Source organism: Perognathus longimembris, chromosome 9 (genome assembly GCF_023159225.1).
Source record: "Perognathus longimembris pacificus isolate PPM17 chromosome 9, ASM2315922v1, whole genome shotgun sequence".
NCBI classification, from domain to species: Eukaryota; Metazoa; Chordata; class Mammalia; order Rodentia; family Heteromyidae; genus Perognathus; species Perognathus longimembris.
Genome location: NC_063169.1, coordinates 17,195,697 through 17,214,511, shown reverse-complemented (window position 1 = coordinate 17,214,511; position 18,815 = coordinate 17,195,697). Strand labels below are relative to the sequence as shown.

Below are 18,815 nucleotides of genomic sequence, written 5' to 3'. Positions count from 1 at the left end.
CCCAGCTTTTCACAATTTTTAATAAATTTAATTTTTAATAAATGTATTTTAGCCTCTTCTGGATATATTTTTGGCCTATTCTACATCGATCAACTATGCTTTGATGTCAACTTAAGGTACCTTGTAAGTAAATATATTTTTGAATGCTTTGGTAAATCAAAGTTTTAATATTCTTTTTTTTTCCATCGAATGGTTACCTTCTAGATTATTTTCTCGGTGCCAACAACAATCATATTACTACTCATTTTAGGGATGCAAACTGTAATTTCCGTATTATAAATAATATCAAGAAAAAAACCAAGAGACACATATGAGTACTCTAAAAAATGAAATAAAATTTTATCACTAGCAAGTTAAAGAAAATAACACTTAAAAGAATAGACACTAAAAATTCATACTGAAACTCGATAAATTTAATAAACAAGAACCACCCATGAGTGTTTTGTAGAGAGTGAAAATGTTGTAATACTGAATTATTAAAAATCATGAGTTTATTGCCACCATAATAAAAATAGTGATAATGAAAATAGATATTTGAGAAACTCAGTGGTACCCACTGCTGCATTTTTACCCTTTCTATCTATTATCATCCTGCTCCCTACAGATCCTGTCCCATTGTTGCTTCTTTTCGTTTGAAAAACCACAAGGCAATCAACATGCATATCTGGTGTGAGAGTAAAGATAATACCAAGGGTCTGTGAGTCATCTACTTTTGGTGTTGATAGAAAAACATTCAAGAAGTACTTTTCAGGGCTGGGGATATGGCCTAGTGGCAAGAGTGCCTGCTTCATATACATGAGGCCCTGGGTTCGATTCCCCAGCACCACATATACAGAAAATGGCCAGAAGTGGCGCTGTGGCTCAAGTGGCAGAGTGCTAGCCTTGAGCAAAAAGAAGCCAGGGACAGTGCTCAGGCCCTGAGTCCAAGCCCCAGGACTGGCCAAAAAAAAAAAAAAAAAGAAGTACTTTTCAGTGAGAAAATCTATTTACAGAAATTGATTAATTAACAGTACTGGGAATTGCACTTGGGGCCGCAGGCTTGCTAGGCATGTGCTCGACCAAATGAATCACGGTTCCAATCTCAATCCCTCTTGCACTAGTTTATTTTTAAGGCAGGATCGTGCTTTACACCTGGGTTGGGCTGGGTTACAATCTTCCTATTTAAGCTTTCCTGTGTCGCTGGGGATGTCAGGAGTGCTCCACTGTGCTTAGATATCATGCTTCCCCTGTATCTGGGATTACAGGCATGTGCTACCATAACTCAGTCATTGGTTGAGATAAAAGTTTTAAATCTAACAAGAACTCAAATTTAAGTTGCATACCCACATTTATTAACTATTATTTTACTGCCTCTGTTAACAATCATTTGTACAGAGAATCCTATTTTTATGAAGTCGGTCCATAAGAATCTAAAAAAAATCATATTTCAATATTTTTCCCTGAAAAGTGACATCTTTTCTTTCTTTCTCTCTCTTCTTTCTTTTGTGTGTGTCTGTGTGCATACACACACGTGTATGCACCCTCCCACCTCCCACACACCCTCCCCCCCCACGTACTGGGACTTGAACTCAGGGCCTCACACTGGTACTTGGCTTTCTCACTCAAGGCTGGCACTCTACCACTTGAGCCATACTTCCACTTCTGGCTTTTTGCTGGTTAATTGGAAATAAGATTCTTATGGACTTTTCTGACTGGGCTGGGTTCGAAAAACAATCCTCAGAGCTCAGCCTCTTGAGATGCTTGAATTACATGCCTGAGCTATCAATGTTTGATTAGAAAAAATATTTTTGATAGCGATACCTCAGATCCTTTAATTTGTTTGTACAGGAAAATAGTAAGAACATTAGTTAGAATAACCATTTGGAATATAATTCATAGTCACACAAATTTATGTGTACACACATTAATGTTTCAATGACGTTTTATGGTAAGTTATTAAGCTTAACGAGTAAGATGAAGACAGAGTATAGAGTATGTAGAAAGGCAGGCAAAAAAGATATTCCTGATAATAGCTTCAATATTAATAGAAAAACAGATAAGAAACATCTTCACATCATAGCTAAGTATTCAATAAAAGTCATCTAAAAAAGGCAATAAGTAGAGCTTTCAATCATAATTCAAAGATGATGTTATTCTCAGGACAAGGCAACAATTCGGCTGTCTTTGCAGTCTAGTTTATACCTTTTACCTTGACCTAAATAGTAATAGTTTGCCATTCTACTCTCAGAAGGATCCAAATATGAATGGTAAGGAATGTGGGCATTTTCATGGGGAATTGAGTCTAAATATAAAACTTAGTAGTAAAATGGGTTGACAGAGGAAAATACTCCTTGAAGAGTTGCTGTTAAATTTCAAGAACTGGATGGCAATGATTAAAACTCAAAGTTACGAAATATATACTCAACAACAGCACAATAATATCATGAAACTCACACTCAGAATTGAAAGCAATTCTTCAGTACTGCTTTCAGGTTTCAAACGGTCCTTGAACATTTTAACTGTCTGGTGCTTCAAATAGTAATAGGACGCAATTCGGCCAAATGTCAGAGGCTCAATGCTCCGATTATCCTATTTTAAATGAAAGATAAAATGACATAAGTAAAAAGTACATTGAAAGTGCATATTCTTCAAAAATCATGCAGTTTGTTGGTGCTATAATAATTTCATTACAAATCTAGATATCACTGGAGGGTAAGATCCAATTATTAAAAATCTGAGCAATTAAAATGTGTATGATTAATCCATACCTCTGCAATTTCAATACAGTAGGAAAGTTCCAATTCAACCAGGGACTTCTCAATAAGGTGAGATAGGAACTTATTCACAGATTCATGGCTCACATCACCCAAATTGTAGTAACTAGAAAACAAGCAAGGTTTTATTACATCTTGCAGGATCTTTACTGCTAAAGCTATCCCCTCAGTTTCACAGTTCTTCACAGAATTTTAAAAACACTAACTTATAATTACAGTAAATAAAAACAACACAAACCCTACAATTTCTCTTCCTGTTATCAAAACCTCTATAGTAAGGTTTGCTGACACTGATGAAAATGACATTAAAATACACTCATTATGCAATAAAATTTTGGGTATATTACATGTAACATACCATCTTTATCAGAGTATTATTACGTGCTGAATTTAGAAAGTGTGAAATGTGAAGTATGTGTGAATCTCTCTACCTACCCATCTATAAATAGCGTAAACAAAAGGGTTTGCATTATAAAATTTATCCTCAGTAACTTTACTCTGGGTAGTAGATGACTTCTTTGGAGGAAATTAGTACTTATGTAATAAATGTCAAACTACATGTCTAGAATGGACATCTAAAAGCTAAACACAAAGCATCCTGAGTTTCAGTGTAGGAAAACACATCTAGCTCTGTATATTTTCCAAATAAAAATTCTAAGGACAGGCAACTGACTTAAATGTTCTTTCTTTTGGGTCTGAAGGGTCCTCGGTGAAGTACTACAGTCACTAAGAACTTGTTGCCTAGGAAGAGAGCCACAAGATGGAGATCTACACCCACAATCATAGAAGTTCCAGGGTCTCCACATAAACCAAGGAAAGGTGTTAGGAGAAAGTAACCTTAGAATTTTACAACTGGTTCTTATCACTCTGACTCTACTGTGGTGGGTTTACAACTGAACACATATAAAAAGGAGATATATACACATGGAATTCTATGTTTCTATCAGAAAGAATGGCATCCCCCCATTTGTAAGGAAATGGAAAGCTTGGAAAAAAATCATAGTAAGTACAGTGAGCCAGACCCCCCAAAAAGGAGATAGTCATGGGAAGAGTTGGCAAAGGTGTGAACAGTCTCAAATGGAAACAGCCTACAAGAAATCACAACCTGAAAGCAATGGAGAAACACTGTCAAGATGACTATTTGGAAGCATTATCATTTATTTCTTCAAAGGGGAAAAATTGGGAGGAGTATAGGTCAAAAAATATTTAAAAATACATGAAGCAGGACTCAAATCATGTTTTCATTAAAAAAGAGAAGCATTAATGAAAATGGCTAAGTATACTGATGTTCTCCATTGAGTAATAAGCCACTAGAATTTGTTTAGCAAAATAGTCTCTTATAAGAAAAATTATTTTCAACCTTTGAAAAGTACTGCTTTTCCTCAAACAAAAGAAAACTTGTCAAACTGAAAGTGGTACTTATCAATAAAGAGGTGAACAAATGTGGAACCTTTCATTTATCTGAACAAAATGCTCAAATTTATGTCTCCGCTAAGTACATATAGAAGTAAAAGAACAGCATAAGTAAGTTACAAATTAGGCTGGTGCCAGTGGCTCACTCCTGTAATTCTAGCTACTCAGGAGGCTGAGATCAAAGGATTGTAGTTCAAACAAGCCCAGGCAAGAAAGTCCCTGAAACTCTTTTCTTCAACTAAAAAGCACAAAGCCAGAAGTGGAGCTGTAGTTCAAATGGCAGAGTACTAGCCTTGAGCAAAAAAGCTTAGGGGCAGTATCTAGGCCCTGAGTTCAAGCCAGAGGTCTGGAAAAAAAAGTTACAAAATAGTTACTTTAGTCTGAAAAATTATTAGTCTGGAATATTTAAAATAATGTATTCTAACTGAAGAGTAAAAATAAAAGTTCTAGACTTTTAAAACATCATAAAGAGATCTCAAAACTATTCAAATATTAATATTTTTCTTTTCCATATTTTCCCCTAAGAACTAAAATGCATCAGCCACATTTTCCGTAATGTGTTTATTTTGTATAACACAGTCTTTTGGCTTCTAAGCATATACATTTTCCAACTGTTTAGACAAAAAAACAGTTGACAACATTATTCCTAAATATAGAGCATAAGTAAAAATGTGCCCTGATAACTAGAGATAGTACCATGTAGGGTAAGAATAAAACTATTCTTCATGCCATGGAAATATTGGACAAATAATGCGGCTATAAAAATAAAATTTCACGGGGCTGGGAATATGGCCTAGTGGCAAGAATGCTTGCCTCGTATACATGAGGCCCTAGGTTCGATTCCTCAGCACCACATATACAGAAAATGGCCAGAAGTGGCGCTGTGGCTCAAGTGGCAGAGTGCTAGCTTGAGCAAAAAAGAAGCCAGGGACAGTGCTCAGGCCCTGAGTTCGTGGCCTAGGACTGGCAAAAAAAATTTTCACTTTTATTCTAAAATTCATTAGGTTATTAAAAAAATCTCTCACTGGTGCTGATTACTATAAGCTGTAGATAAAACTGTAATGCCAACTTTGTAATTTTATGTTTTATTGAATAAATATGGTATATTTACAAATATGTAAACCATCAATGGTAAATCTTTATGCCAAAATTATTTTCAATATTTATTCTATAGACTTATTCATTATCCTTCCTAAAGCTTTTTTATTAAAGTCTACTATTACTCTTTTAAAGATGAATTTGTGGCTTTCAACATGATAAATAATTTTAAACATTTAGAAGAAAATTATGGAAGAAAATCACATCTCTGAGATGGAAACAAATTATCTGATGGGATCACTAAAATATTACTTATAATCAAGCTTTCTAAATTCAAACATGTGTTTTAAGTAGAAAATGTGAAAAAAATTGTCATAATTACTTGTTCATTATTTTTTGGGACATTCCTATCAACTCGCAAAACAGAAGAAACACAAAATTCAGTCATGTAATTTAACTTCACTAATATTTACTAAATAACTTTCCTTGCTTAATATTTAAACTAAAGGCTAAGGTCATTTAAAATATTTTCAAATCCTTAAAAAAATATTATTACATCTGGCAGGCTACAGTGGTCCACATCTGTATCTCAGCAACTCAGGAGGTGGAGACTGGGAAGATAGCTATCTCTGGCTCCTGACAAAAAGCAGAGAACACTCTGAAAAGTAAGTGAAGGAAAAAGGACTGGGATGTGGCTCAAGTGGTAGAGCACTTTCAAGAGCACTTTCAAAAGTGCAAGCCCATGAATTCAAACCCTTATACCATCAAAAAAGAAAGTTACTGTTACATTTTCATTAGATACATAGTTTAGAATATATTACAATACAATGAAATACAAATGGAATTATTTTTGAGACACATGAAAATTAGTATATTGTATTTTCTGATACTTTGGTATGAACAAAAGATAAAATTTATTTAGTAGTACCACCACAGTTTCCTGATCAAGATTAATAAGCATATAGCTTAAAACATTGTATGTCTTTCATTTCAATGATGGCTTTCTTAACTTGAAAAAGCATGCAACAGCTCACTAAAAAGATCTGTTTTCATGTTGCATTCTCCAGAGTAAAGAATTTATAATTTACTGGCTATTTAAACAATTTCCCACAACTGTTTAATTACAGATAAAGGACACAATGTAGTTTCATGCTCACTGCATTGAATCATCAAGCCATTATCTTCCCTTTGCTATAAACAGACAGCCTACCCTTTTGTCAGCAAGCTATTTCATTTATTTCGCAGAGAAACCCAGTTTCACAATAATTGACTTGTCAGAAGCTCTAATTTATGAGAATGAGCTCTGTAAGATTTCTCTATATTGGACTCAACCTGCACACAAGCAGGGTTGAATATTTACAATGCTGTTAACAGGTGCTGAGTTGTTTAATGATTCTAATAGCCAGAAGCGTACTGAGAAAGCCAGCGGGACCACAATTACAGGCTGTTTGAACACAACAATTACTAGTCCCCTGAGAGATGTGAAAGTCAAAGGCAGTTTGATACTGACAGCATCTCGCACATGGGCTACACAAGCTAACTTCTATTAGCTGTCCACTGGGAAAAAGTCATAACAAACCTCTCCCTATCATAAAAATTTACAAAGTTTATAAAATGTAAACATCAACAAGTAAAGGAAATTTGCAAGAATTATACTTAAAAGATCCAATTCAAACGAAAACAAGAATATTATATATGAAACATATTTTTTCAAGAAAATACTGGCAACAATTTCATCAGTGTGAGAAAGAGGTTTTATAATAATATAAAACATAGCTAAAGTTACACCAGACAGTTTGGATTTAATGTGAATAGTGGCAGTCTTTTCCGGTTTGGTTGATGTAAACCTGGCTGGCTATCTTACTAAGGAATTTTTCATCAGTATTGAAATGTTGCTGCTATAACTGTCAGTACTGGGAAGTCATTTGTTACAGCACCATGTTTCTTTATGTTCAGATTATGCAGGAGTAATAATGAAAGAAATAATGAAAGTGGTTTCAGGGAACATTTTTGCCTTAGATATATTTAAAAGCTTTCTCAGGGGAAAAGAGAATAAAACTGAAAATACAAATTGAATCCAGAACTCAATTTGGAACACATTATTTTTATAAAGGCACCGGCATATGTGTTTACCGACATAAAAACATGTCTATAGACATGAATGTATGTATGTGTGTACAGGTATATAAATTATGCATCTTTGAATACATGTATATATGTATTTGCACATATGTATGTGTGTACAGATATACATACTTTTATATTGCTACAAATATATGCATTTGTACATACATATGTATAATTCTTATGCAGGTGTGCTCAACATATAGACATATAGTAAGCAATCTTGGAACAATGAATTCTTTTGTAAATTTTACTTCTGGTTTGGCACAGTAAGGAGAGGAGGATTGCAGCAATAGTATGATTTAAAAAAGGAAGTTAGAGAATCAGGTCATCTTTATTTATCTATGGATGATGATGATGATGATTCGCTGGGCTTGACACTGTGCTGTGCTCTTGCTCAGTTTTTTCACTCACAACTGGTACTCTACCTTTTTGGCCATGCCTCTACTTCCAGCTTTTTAGCTAGACACCTTTTAAATTGTGATCCTCAGATTTCCTCCTGAGTAGCTAGGATTACTGTCTTGAGCAACTGGCACCCACCTTGATTGTATTTTGAAAGCAGGATTCCTTTTCTATGGTTAAGTAATCCTGTCTCTTTACCACACAAGGATGCAGATAACTTTTCATGTGCAACCCTCCCACCATAGGAAATTTTATAATTTATAATGCTGGACAATAGCAAGTATTAAGGAACAACTAAATACACACATAATACAAACACTCCATCTGAAAAAAATGATTTCAGATTACTTCAACCTTTTCCCAGTCTGGAAAATAAATAGGAAAGATATACCAGTTTCCTCAGCACTTGCGACTTTGTTCCTAGCTTGAGGAAAGATAAATTTAACACAGACAATAACAAAAAATATAACCAAAAGCCGGTCACCAGGCTGAGAGAAAAAAAGAAAGCCCATGGCTAGTTATAAGGGTTAGGAAGGGTATTTCAAGTAGGAAGAAGAGTGACAGTAAAAGTCTGAGAAGAATTTCTTACCTAGAGGTAATATGCATTAATGTCTCTTTCAATTTGTCTAACCCCATAGTGATGTTGGGGATACATAATCCTCCTATGGGTTTGCAGAGCAAGGAAAGAAGCTGGCACAAGCATTAAGTGCTGCAGCCAAGTTCTTAAGATGATGTATCCTTCAATCCCCCAAATTTCCACTAAGGTAAGTATGGCCATTAGATTGGGCAATGTGAACTAAGGATATTGTTTTCATCATGATGAGCTAGACATATGCAAGTTGCCAACACCTAAAAAGTTCCCTGCATAATTTCCCCCTAAAATTTTGTTTTCAGCCACTGTGCTAAGCCTCTCCCCTGAGCTTTTTATTCTGTCCCTAATTACTACTGTTTATTACACTTGCATGTGGATTTTGTTACCATACTATTACTAAACAGAAAACAGTTTAGAACTGGAAAACAGGGAGTGAGACCAACTCCAGTTCTCTGTGGGACTCCTGCTCTGCTTGGGTTTCCAACTGTTCCTGGCTCATCTCACTCTCAAGGATAAGAAGCTACAAATGCAAACACTTGGCACTTTCCTACTTATTATGTGTGCTTAAAGAAAAATAGCCTTATCTAGTTTCTACTTTCTATATAAATCATGGAATCTCTGATCAATACCACTTGACAGTTTACAAATTAGTCTAGATTGGAGAAGGCAGGTTAGGCAGTTGTATAGGTATGAAAAGGTGGGAAAAGAGAAAATTAAAAGCAAATCTGGAGTGTGAAGTCAAAGTAAATAAATGAGGAGGTATATAAAGATTAGACCAGAGGAAGATTTTGATAGCTTTATGATTAATTCAGTTTTAGATGTAGGAGGTTTGAAGGGAATGCATGTGGAAGGCTGTAATAAACCATGTTTCGATGTCTCTTATCTAAGGCAACATTTTAATTATAAAATGGGAACACCAGAGAAGAGTAGGTTACAATATACATTGATAAGAGAACATTTTTTTCTGTAGTATTATTGCAAAACCAAATTAAAAGATATTGTACAAGATGAATGGCTCTTTCATGAATCAAAGAAATACGGAGGCAATTTTACAGACTGGAGTGAACTAAACAACTAAATGCAATGCAGGGTACTACTAGAGTGGATCCAGAATAGATGAATGAGACCTGCAGGTTAATCAATAATATTGAATAAATGCCAATTTCCTGATTTTGATGACAGTAAAGATAGCTTGATAACCACACTAGTCTGATAATGATACAATGTGGATGGACATGGGGAAGTTTAGGAGAAAGGTAGCATTTCTTTGTACTATATTTACAAGTTTCTTTTTCTTCTCAGATACTTTCAACATGAAGTCAAAAGATAAAAAAAAAACTGAATTTTTTTTAGCTATGTGTGGTGGCTCAAGCCTGTAGTCCTAGCTACTTACAAGGTGGAGGTGAAGGGATTGTCGTTCAAGAACAGCTCAGGCATTTTGACTAATGGCTAGCCCTAGAGCTGTGTGTCTGTCATCCTAGCAACACAGGGAGGTACAAACTGGAGCAGCACAATCTAGGCAGGCTCAGGCATAACGAAAAGCCATAATCATACAAAAAGGCCTGGTAGTATGGCTGACGGAGTAGATACTGCCTAGCAAGTGTCAGTCCCTGGGTTCCAACTCCAGAGTTATCAAGAAGTTTTTTTTTTTTTTTTTTAAAGGAGATACTAATTTGCTTCTCTCCCTGTGTGCTTATCAGACAAGCTAAATCAAATAGTGAGGTGCTTATTCTTTAACTGGATGGGAGAGAGCAGCAAAGTAACTGGGAGAGAATATTGGATAATGCTCACTAACTGTTGTTAGTTATATTCTTTATAATTAATATAGAACTAGAAGGTCTTTATTTCATTTATTAGATTATTAAGAGCGAGTGAGTGAGGTAGGCTGTTACCCTGCAGATGAAGAAAGTAAAGCTCACAGAAGAAGGTCACATAGTAAAGGGTAGTATTGAAACTGCAATCAGGACACTGATTCCAAATCCTGACTTTATCACAAAGTAGGTATGGAATACAGGGAAAGTTATTTTAGTTATCCTGCTTCCATTTTCTTAATAACAACAAGGCTGGATTAGAATGTATGTATTCTGTCAACATGACTATTAAGCACTTTCAATCATAAGAGTATTTTTCTAGAATGCTTTCTATCTTTTCTACTTCAGTTCTTTACTCAAGATTTGGATAAAGTACCACCCTTTTTGTGAAGTTTCCACTTGCACAGGATTCAGTACAGTTCTGTTTGGGCACTGACTACTGCTAAGAGAAAGACAATCAATCTATTACATCTCAGTTTTATTTTATCTTGTTAACCCCTACAAATGCCTCATACTTTTTCTGACAATTCAACTAGCCCCACTCTTTTTTTTTTTTTTCTCAAATTTTTATTATCAAACTGACGTACAGAGAGGTTACAGTATTATACGTTGGGCATTGGATACATTTCTTGTACTGTTTGTTGCCTTGTCCCTCATGCCCCTCTCCCTCCCCCCCTTTCCCTCCCCCCTCCCAGTTGTTCAGTTCACTTACACCAAACAGTTTTGCAAGTATTGCTTTTGTAGTTATTTCTCTTTTTTTACCCTGTGTCTCTCGAATTTGGTATTCCCTTTGAATTTCCTACTTCCAATACCAGTAAACACGGTTTCCAATATACTCTGATAAGATTACAGAGATAGTGTAGGTGCAAACATAGGAAAGTGATACAAAACATCATCAATAATAGTGAATCCTAGGTACCTCTATCAGTCGCTAACATCTAGTTTACACAAGTTTTTAATGACTTCAGGGTCCTTGTTTCTCAAACATACAGCAAACTCCTCAGGATATTTGAAGTCAATTAACGTAAGTAGTAAATGCATATAATTAATCTCTGATACACTGTGATCCTATCAGAGACATTATCTGTTTATCTGGCAAATTCATATAGCTACAAATGTCTAAAGGACTGATTTAAAAATATGCTCTTGAGTTTCAAGTTTCAAACATATATTCTTTCAGTACCCTGAAAAAGTGCCCTTCAAAAAAAGCCCATACTTACCTAGGGTTCATAATAAGACGTCGAAAAAAGTAAGTCCATGTGATATAATCCATTGCATCCTGCTTAGACGTTATTGTGCCACCAGCAATCTCTGCATTTAAGTGGTCTGAGAGCACTCCTAGCAAGCTACAGATGAATAAGACATGACAAATATATCAAAACATTAAACAAAACAAACCTATCTTATGTAGTCAAGATTCACATTCTATGTTTTAAACTATGAAACAAGGATATTTCATACTACATATATATAGTTTTCAAATAATTTAAAATACACTTTTAGTCTTTTAGTGAGGATTTTTTTTTTTTTAACCAGTCCTGGGGATTGGACTCAGGGCCTGAGCACTGCCCCTGGCTTCTTCATTTATTTATTTATTTATTTATTTATTTTTTGCTCAAGGCTAGCACTCTGCCAACGTGAGCCACAGTGCCACTTCTGGCCATTTTCTGTATATGTGGTGCTGGGAATTGAACTTAGGACTTAATGTATATGAGGCAAGCACTCTTGCCACTAGGCCATATCCCCAGCCATAGTGAGGATTTTGTTTTAATATCTTTTCATCATGAATCTATAAAATGAATCAGTGTCAGGATTTCAAGATCCTGTATTTGTAATTGTATCTTTATGTTCTTGTTTTTTTCCCCAAATTTTTATTATCAAACTGATGTACAGAGAGGTTACAGTTTCATACGTTAGGCATTGGATACATTTCTTGTACTGTTTGTTACCTGTCTCTTCTCCCCCTCCCTATGTTCTTGTTTTTTATTTAAATACAAATAAAATTAGACTAATCTGAGATAGAATATCATAAAAATAATATAATAACAATAATTTAGTTAAAAAATTGTAGAGAGGCAGTACCAGTATGCATTAGTTGATAAGTATTTAACAGAATTTCACTTACTGCAATCAATCACACCTACTGTTATCATTGATTTTGGGGAAATGAGTTGTCAGAAAAAAAGGCATGAACTGAAAGTAATGGACCTTGTAATTTTCAGAAAATGGGTGCCAAGAGACATGGACTAAAAGGAGGCCATGGAAAAGACAGTTCATCTTTATAAGTACTGAAGTATGAAATGAGTACTGAGGAAGAGGTAAGGAGAGATTACAAAAATGGATGACAGGATAAAGAAGGAAGCAAAGGTGATCTGAGAAAAGAATAAAATTAGTTGCCACAAAAATGCTATGTTACTCTCAATTGATTGTTAGCAGGGAAAAAAAACTGGATACAGAAAATTTGAACAGCAAGTTTACTTGAATGGCCACTATGGCCCAAAATTTCACTTTTCCTTATGACTACTAAAGTACATTTACATGTTACACTAGAGCAGCAAAATGGAGGAGGAACCAGGAAAACTCTAGATGTACATTAACAGGAAAATGAATAAATACTATATTTATTTATGTCTATAAAAATAATGGTCATGTTAAAAACCTCTAAGTTTGTACTGAAATCACATAAATTATACAACTTTAAATACACATCTTAAGATGAATTAGTCACATATACATCTTCAAATAAATTAATCTTATAATGTGAATGTTATTGTATAATGAATACAAGATTAATTAATTGCCAGTGCCTAAGAAATGCATTTCCACTCATTATTTTGCTCAAAGAGATACTCATTATGCTTTTAATATTTATGGTAACTTTCATTACTGATATTGAGACAAATAATTTATAAATTTTATTAATCTTTTTTTCTGTGTGCATGTGCCAGTCCTGTGGTTTAAATTCAGGGCCTGGGTGCTATCCCTGAGCTTCTTTTGTTTAAGGCTAGTACTCTACCACTTGAGCCACAACTCTACTTCTGGCTTTTTTAGTAGTTTATTAGAAATAAAGAGTATCATGGACTTTCCTACCTGGGCTGGCTATGATCCTAAGTTAGCCTCCTGGATAGGTAGGATTACAGATGTAATCTTCCAAAAGACAATCTTTTTAATGAAAAGATTTATTTATCTCTAATGTATAATTATTATAATTCATTCTTCCAGTTATCCCTTTTTCCCCTTCCTCCCCCCTTTTGTGCTGGTCCTGGGGCTTGAACTCAGGGCCTGGGCACTGTCCCTGAGAGTTGAGCTACAGCTCCATTTCAGGCTTTTGGTGATAATTTGAAGATAAGAGTTTCATATATGTTTCTGCCCAGGCTGGCTTCATTTGAACTGTGATCCTCAGATCTTAGCCTCCTGAGTAGCTAGTACTACAGGTGTCAGCTACTAGCCCAGGCTGTTATCGCTTCTTTTGAGTTCAATTTGCTAAATTGTTTTTCAAATTCTTGAGATTGAAAGAGAATTTATGTTTTGTTCTTCCTTATTTATGGGCATAAATTTTTCTGTCAGGCCAGTAGTCTACATTTAATTATTGGTATTTTTCCAAACTAAAAAAAGTCAGCACTATTTGTATTAGGATAAAAAGTCCAATAACAATTTATAGTATAAATGAAAGGCATGTTTGTTCCCACTGTAGTAAGAGTCTGTAAAGGCACACTACATAAAAATTGTTGTAAAAGGTAGAAAGTGTTAAATATTATAAGTGAAAAAGCCTAAACAGAGAATGAAAGGTAATTTTCAACTGGGAAAATAAGGGAAAACTTTCTGACAGAATTGGTAGTTATTGCATCTATAGGCAAGTATGGAAAAAATGTGAAATATGTTTGCAATCTAAATTACTAATTATATGCCCTCCTACTGTGGCTATTTATTAACTAGATTACAACATATTCATCAAATTAATACTTTACAGAATGTTTACTAGTTGACAGACACTGTCCTAACCACTATTCATCTTATCTTTATAAATGGTATGATTTGGGCATGGCAGTTTTTACATTTGTTATCCTAGCATTAAGGTGGCTGAGGAAGGAGGTTGGTGAATTTGAGGCCAGTGGACAGCATGGCAAAATTCTATCTCAAAAAAACCAAACCAAATTAAGTCGAACAAAACTAACCAGCCACCCCCCACACCATGCACAAAACAAAACAAAACAACTAAACAACCCCCAAAATAAGTACACTGTGAGAGAGCAGGTATTGGTATAATTTCCATTTACACAAAGGTTAACTACGGTACTGAGGAGTTAAGTAACTCATTCAACATCAAGCAAACAAGTAGGAGAACTCAAATTTCAATCTAGGCCTTCTGGTACCAGACCCAATGCTGTAGTACATACAGACATTATACTAAAATACCCTTTTATGAAATTATTTTAGATGAAAGTTATAGTATTATGTTGTTTTACAATGATAATGATCTTGTTTCACATCGGCAAAATTTGTTACACTACAAACTTTAAAAAAATAACTGATTTCTAAAACACGAGAAAAACACCTTGCCATGATATTAATGAACTTAAAGTAGTCTAAAATAAAAATTACCTTGATTCTACTGGGAAAGGTTCATAAAGAAATTTTTTGTAGAAGTCTTTTTTTATATCATGAACCAGAATTACAGCTTTGCCTTGGTCATCAAACTGAGGCCTCCCAGCCCGCCCCATCATCTGCAGTACATCTACAAAAGACAGAACAAGTATTCTGCAATGTCACACACAGCACTAGGTAAAACCATATATACCATGCTTCTAATAAGGTGAAAACAACAAAGGAAGCAGATGTTTCGAGAGAACATATGCTATCTCTGATGGCTACTATAAAGTTCTCTAAATTAATGAAATTTATTCTAAACGTTTGTGTTTAGAATAGCAAGTCACCATGACGCAAAACAGAGTACCCAAAGGGTATCTCATGTTATTTGTAAAACAAAAAAGAAAGTCCTAAAAAAATAAAAAAATGAAAGTCTTCTTCAATTAAATAACTAAAAATGTTACTTAAGAGATGATACTATTTTAATTAAGCAAGAAAGAGGATATACAAAAAGTCCACAGTGAAGTCATATGACTATGTCCTACTGTTAATGGGCATTTGATAAAATTTCCGTCTTCTATACACTGTAGACATCTTCAATGAAATTACTGATTTAAAAGTTATTTGGTTTTGAATGTATTTAATGAGTAGAAATATTGTTCTCTTTGGAACCCAATGAAAATGCTTTTGTTCCAATGGAAAATACCTCATTCGACTGCTCATGCATTAGGTGTATACCAAAGTACATCGGTTCTGGAAACCACATGGAAGTATCATTTCTAGTAAAATGAATATAAAATTAAGCAGCTGAATGGTCAGTCTAACTTTATTGACCCAATAGCTACTAGTAAGTTTTTTAAATTATTTGTGAATTTCTAACTATAGTTATATTTTCATTATGAGGAAAACAGCTAAGTTATTCTAAAATGTTTACATTAGAAACAATAAAGTACAATTTGCTCATCATATGTTTAATGGAGTCAATTATAAGAGTTTAATTCTGAAAATTAAATTGTTATGGATATCTAGGAACATGTTGTATCTCCATAGATTAAGAAAAAATTACCTGTAATGGGAAAATCCACATAGCGTCTTGTTTTTCCATCATAATATTCAGTTCCTTTTATAATTACTAAATGAGCTGGAAAATTTACACCCCAGGCTAATGTGCTTGTAGCAATCAGAACCTAAAAAAAAAAGAGATAACATTTAAATAACATGTAATTTTTAAGTTACTTTTAAATGTGTTTGGGAGTGTAAAACAACAACAACAATACCTGAACTTTACAGTTCACAAACAGTTCCTCCACTGTTTTTCGGTCCCTTTCATGTAGCCCAGCATGGTGCATTCCTATTCCAAAAGCAAGTGTCAGCTTTAGGTTGGAATCTCTTACTGTTCCAATGATGTTTTCCATCTGCAGATAGAAACACAAATACAAGATATATGTACATCAGTTTTAAAATGTTCAAATTGAGATTACATGCCAATTGATTGCTTTGCTTTTTATGACCTATGGACAGAAAAATATAGGCTCCCTTTACAGGGATAAAAAGTTATGTTAAATGAAAGGAAAATTTATTTAGTGAGAATATATATTTTAAATAAGCTAGTTTATATGCTTTCTGTCTTATTTTTATGCAAGGTAAACATGTAGGTATATAGAATATCTTCTTATTGAATCAACACAATAAACAGGTGTAATATTGCCTACAATGAATGGTTCAGGTTCTGTTAATTTCTTGTTACAAAAAAAAAAAAACCACAACTTGTATCTTTTTGACCTGTGCTAAAAATTCACAAAATATGCATAGACCATAGTGAAAAAAATAATCAGTTGTAATTTCACCAGGAAGGAATTGGTGCAGATTACACTTTCTTACTGAACTTAGTGACCTTTAGCAAGTCATATACCTACCTGAGCCTCAGTTTCTTTATCTGTAAATTAGCAACAATAACAGTAAATTAACAGCACTTAATCTTCTCTAACGTCCCGTAGTCATAGATACAATTAACCTTATATATAAACTTGTTTTATGGACACTTACACCTATTCAGTTATTTTTTAGAAAAGCACACAACTATAAACATATTAGGATCTCCAGGTTAGATGCCCTTACTTTTTTGTTCAATAACTAACTGATAAATAGCTACAAAATACACACACTGTTGGGTAAGAATAAACATTCATGTTCTTGGTCTAACAATTATTTTCATGTATTTTTGAGCTTTATTAGTAAAATAAATAAAAATAAATTGGCTAACTTATAGTACCCATGGCAAATGTCAGTCATACCTAAACATCAATGTACCATTTACCAGAGAAACCAAAAAATTCTGTAGTAAGAAGTCTGGTGAGACACTAATAATATTCTGCCCTTTGCCTGTGGGAGGGCTAGCTCTCTCTCTCCATACCCCAGTTGCACATAAATCAATGCATTAAAAAGAACATTTGCTTATCCAAACTGGGAAAGACTTAAAATTCTCATGAGGGCAATCACAAAACAACAACTTCATTTACTACATAGTGTCTATGGATGAATTCAGAATGATCTAAACATAAAAAAGCAAAATTTATTGTTATTACCCAATCATTACGCATAAAATACTACTAAAACAGCCTGCATAAATTTAAAAATATAATTTTTGGATTAAGTCATATATATTTATCACTGTACTTACAATAAATATAAACTTCATCTTGATCAAACATCACAAGACAAGCAAGACATTTCAGGAAGCTTTCAGGTAATATAAGCTTAAAACACAATAATAAATATAATTTCTTGAACATTCATTATGTGTCTGACATTGTGTCTATCATTTTACAAAGATTATCACATTTAATGATTTTATAAAGTTATAAAGGTCCAATATAATATTCTTTTATATAATTCATTATGTACCAAATTAAAAGTTCCAATGATTTTTAAATACCATAAGTGGTCTTTCTGAATCTTGAATCAACAAAAAAATTAAGATTCACACAAAAAAATTGGGCTAACATCTCAATTCTTTTCAAGAGTAAGAGAAAGTTCACTTAGTACACAAAATAGATATGGTTAGTTCTTCTTAAAAAGAGTTGTTATAGAATTAAGAATAACCATAATAACAAAGAAGAGGAAGTTTTAATTACATAATTTATTTGTTTCACAATATTTGGTGCAATGTATACATGTTTTTACAATAAATAGCCTTTGAAATAAGACTAACCACCTGATAGCCAAACAAAAAAAAATTTCTGTATCCTACATAAAACAAAAACAGATCTATGATTTTCAAAGTAGTGGTATTTTTTTTTTTTTAGGGTAGTGAGGGGAGAGGCACATATGTAAACTGTTGAACCATTTACTTTAACTTAATAGAATTTTTTTATATTTTAAATTTATTATACTCAAAAAGCTTTTGTAGAAAGATAGGATTCCATTTAAGTAGATACATTACTCTGAGCCTGAAATACATTCCAGTCAGAATATAATTCAGGGAGTTGATGACAATGCTGGCTCCAAAAGAAAGGAGGAGACCAGATTGGACAAGAATGAGCTAACAGATTGTGCAGCCCAGTTCTGTCCCTTTGAGTGTGATATATTGTTTCAAGATGCTAAAAACCCATACTTTCTCAAATATATCTGTTGTGCTGGTTTTTCCATTTTCACAGAATCCTCATTATCAGAACTCTGTACTCTTTTCAAAGCATGTCAGACTCAGACCATATGCCACTGAATAATGCTTATCAATTGCTTAAAATGCTCTGTAAGAGATGCACCATATACAAGAATCATGAAAGTTACAAAGGCATTTTTCTAACAAAAAAAATTACACATGTCACATCTGATACAGATGTTAAATGAAGTTAAAACATTTTCTAATTACTAAATGGTAAATTCTTGTAACACACTCTGTTTGATAAATCCCACATTGAAGGGGAAAAAATTAACAATAAAGGAAACATTTAGAATAGTCAATCTACTAATTGAAAAAGAAACGTTAAAAAATGTTTCAAAACTTTGCAAATACTACCAAATCATATTCCCCTTTCACCCATTCTGAAGCTTAAAGACAATTATATGTCAAAGTGATTAATCATGCTGTTAATA

The 18,815-nt window shown here is 33.7% G+C and overlaps 1 protein-coding gene across 1 annotated transcript in view; it reads right to left on the bottom strand.

Moving 5' to 3' along the window:
• Positions 1-18,815, bottom strand: part of Ascc3 (activating signal cointegrator 1 complex subunit 3) — a 242,952-nt gene that overhangs the window by 57,402 nt on the left and 166,735 nt on the right. Inside the window, exons 31-36 of the mRNA XM_048353767.1 lie at positions 15,998-16,135; positions 15,787-15,907; positions 14,736-14,868; positions 11,354-11,479; positions 2,748-2,859; positions 2,434-2,568 (exon numbers count right to left, since the gene is read on the bottom strand). Coding sequence (XP_048209724.1) covers positions 2,434-2,568; positions 2,748-2,859; positions 11,354-11,479; positions 14,736-14,868; positions 15,787-15,907; positions 15,998-16,135 — 765 coding nt within the window. The remainder of the gene's footprint in view (positions 1-2,433; positions 2,569-2,747; positions 2,860-11,353; positions 11,480-14,735; positions 14,869-15,786; positions 15,908-15,997; positions 16,136-18,815) is intronic.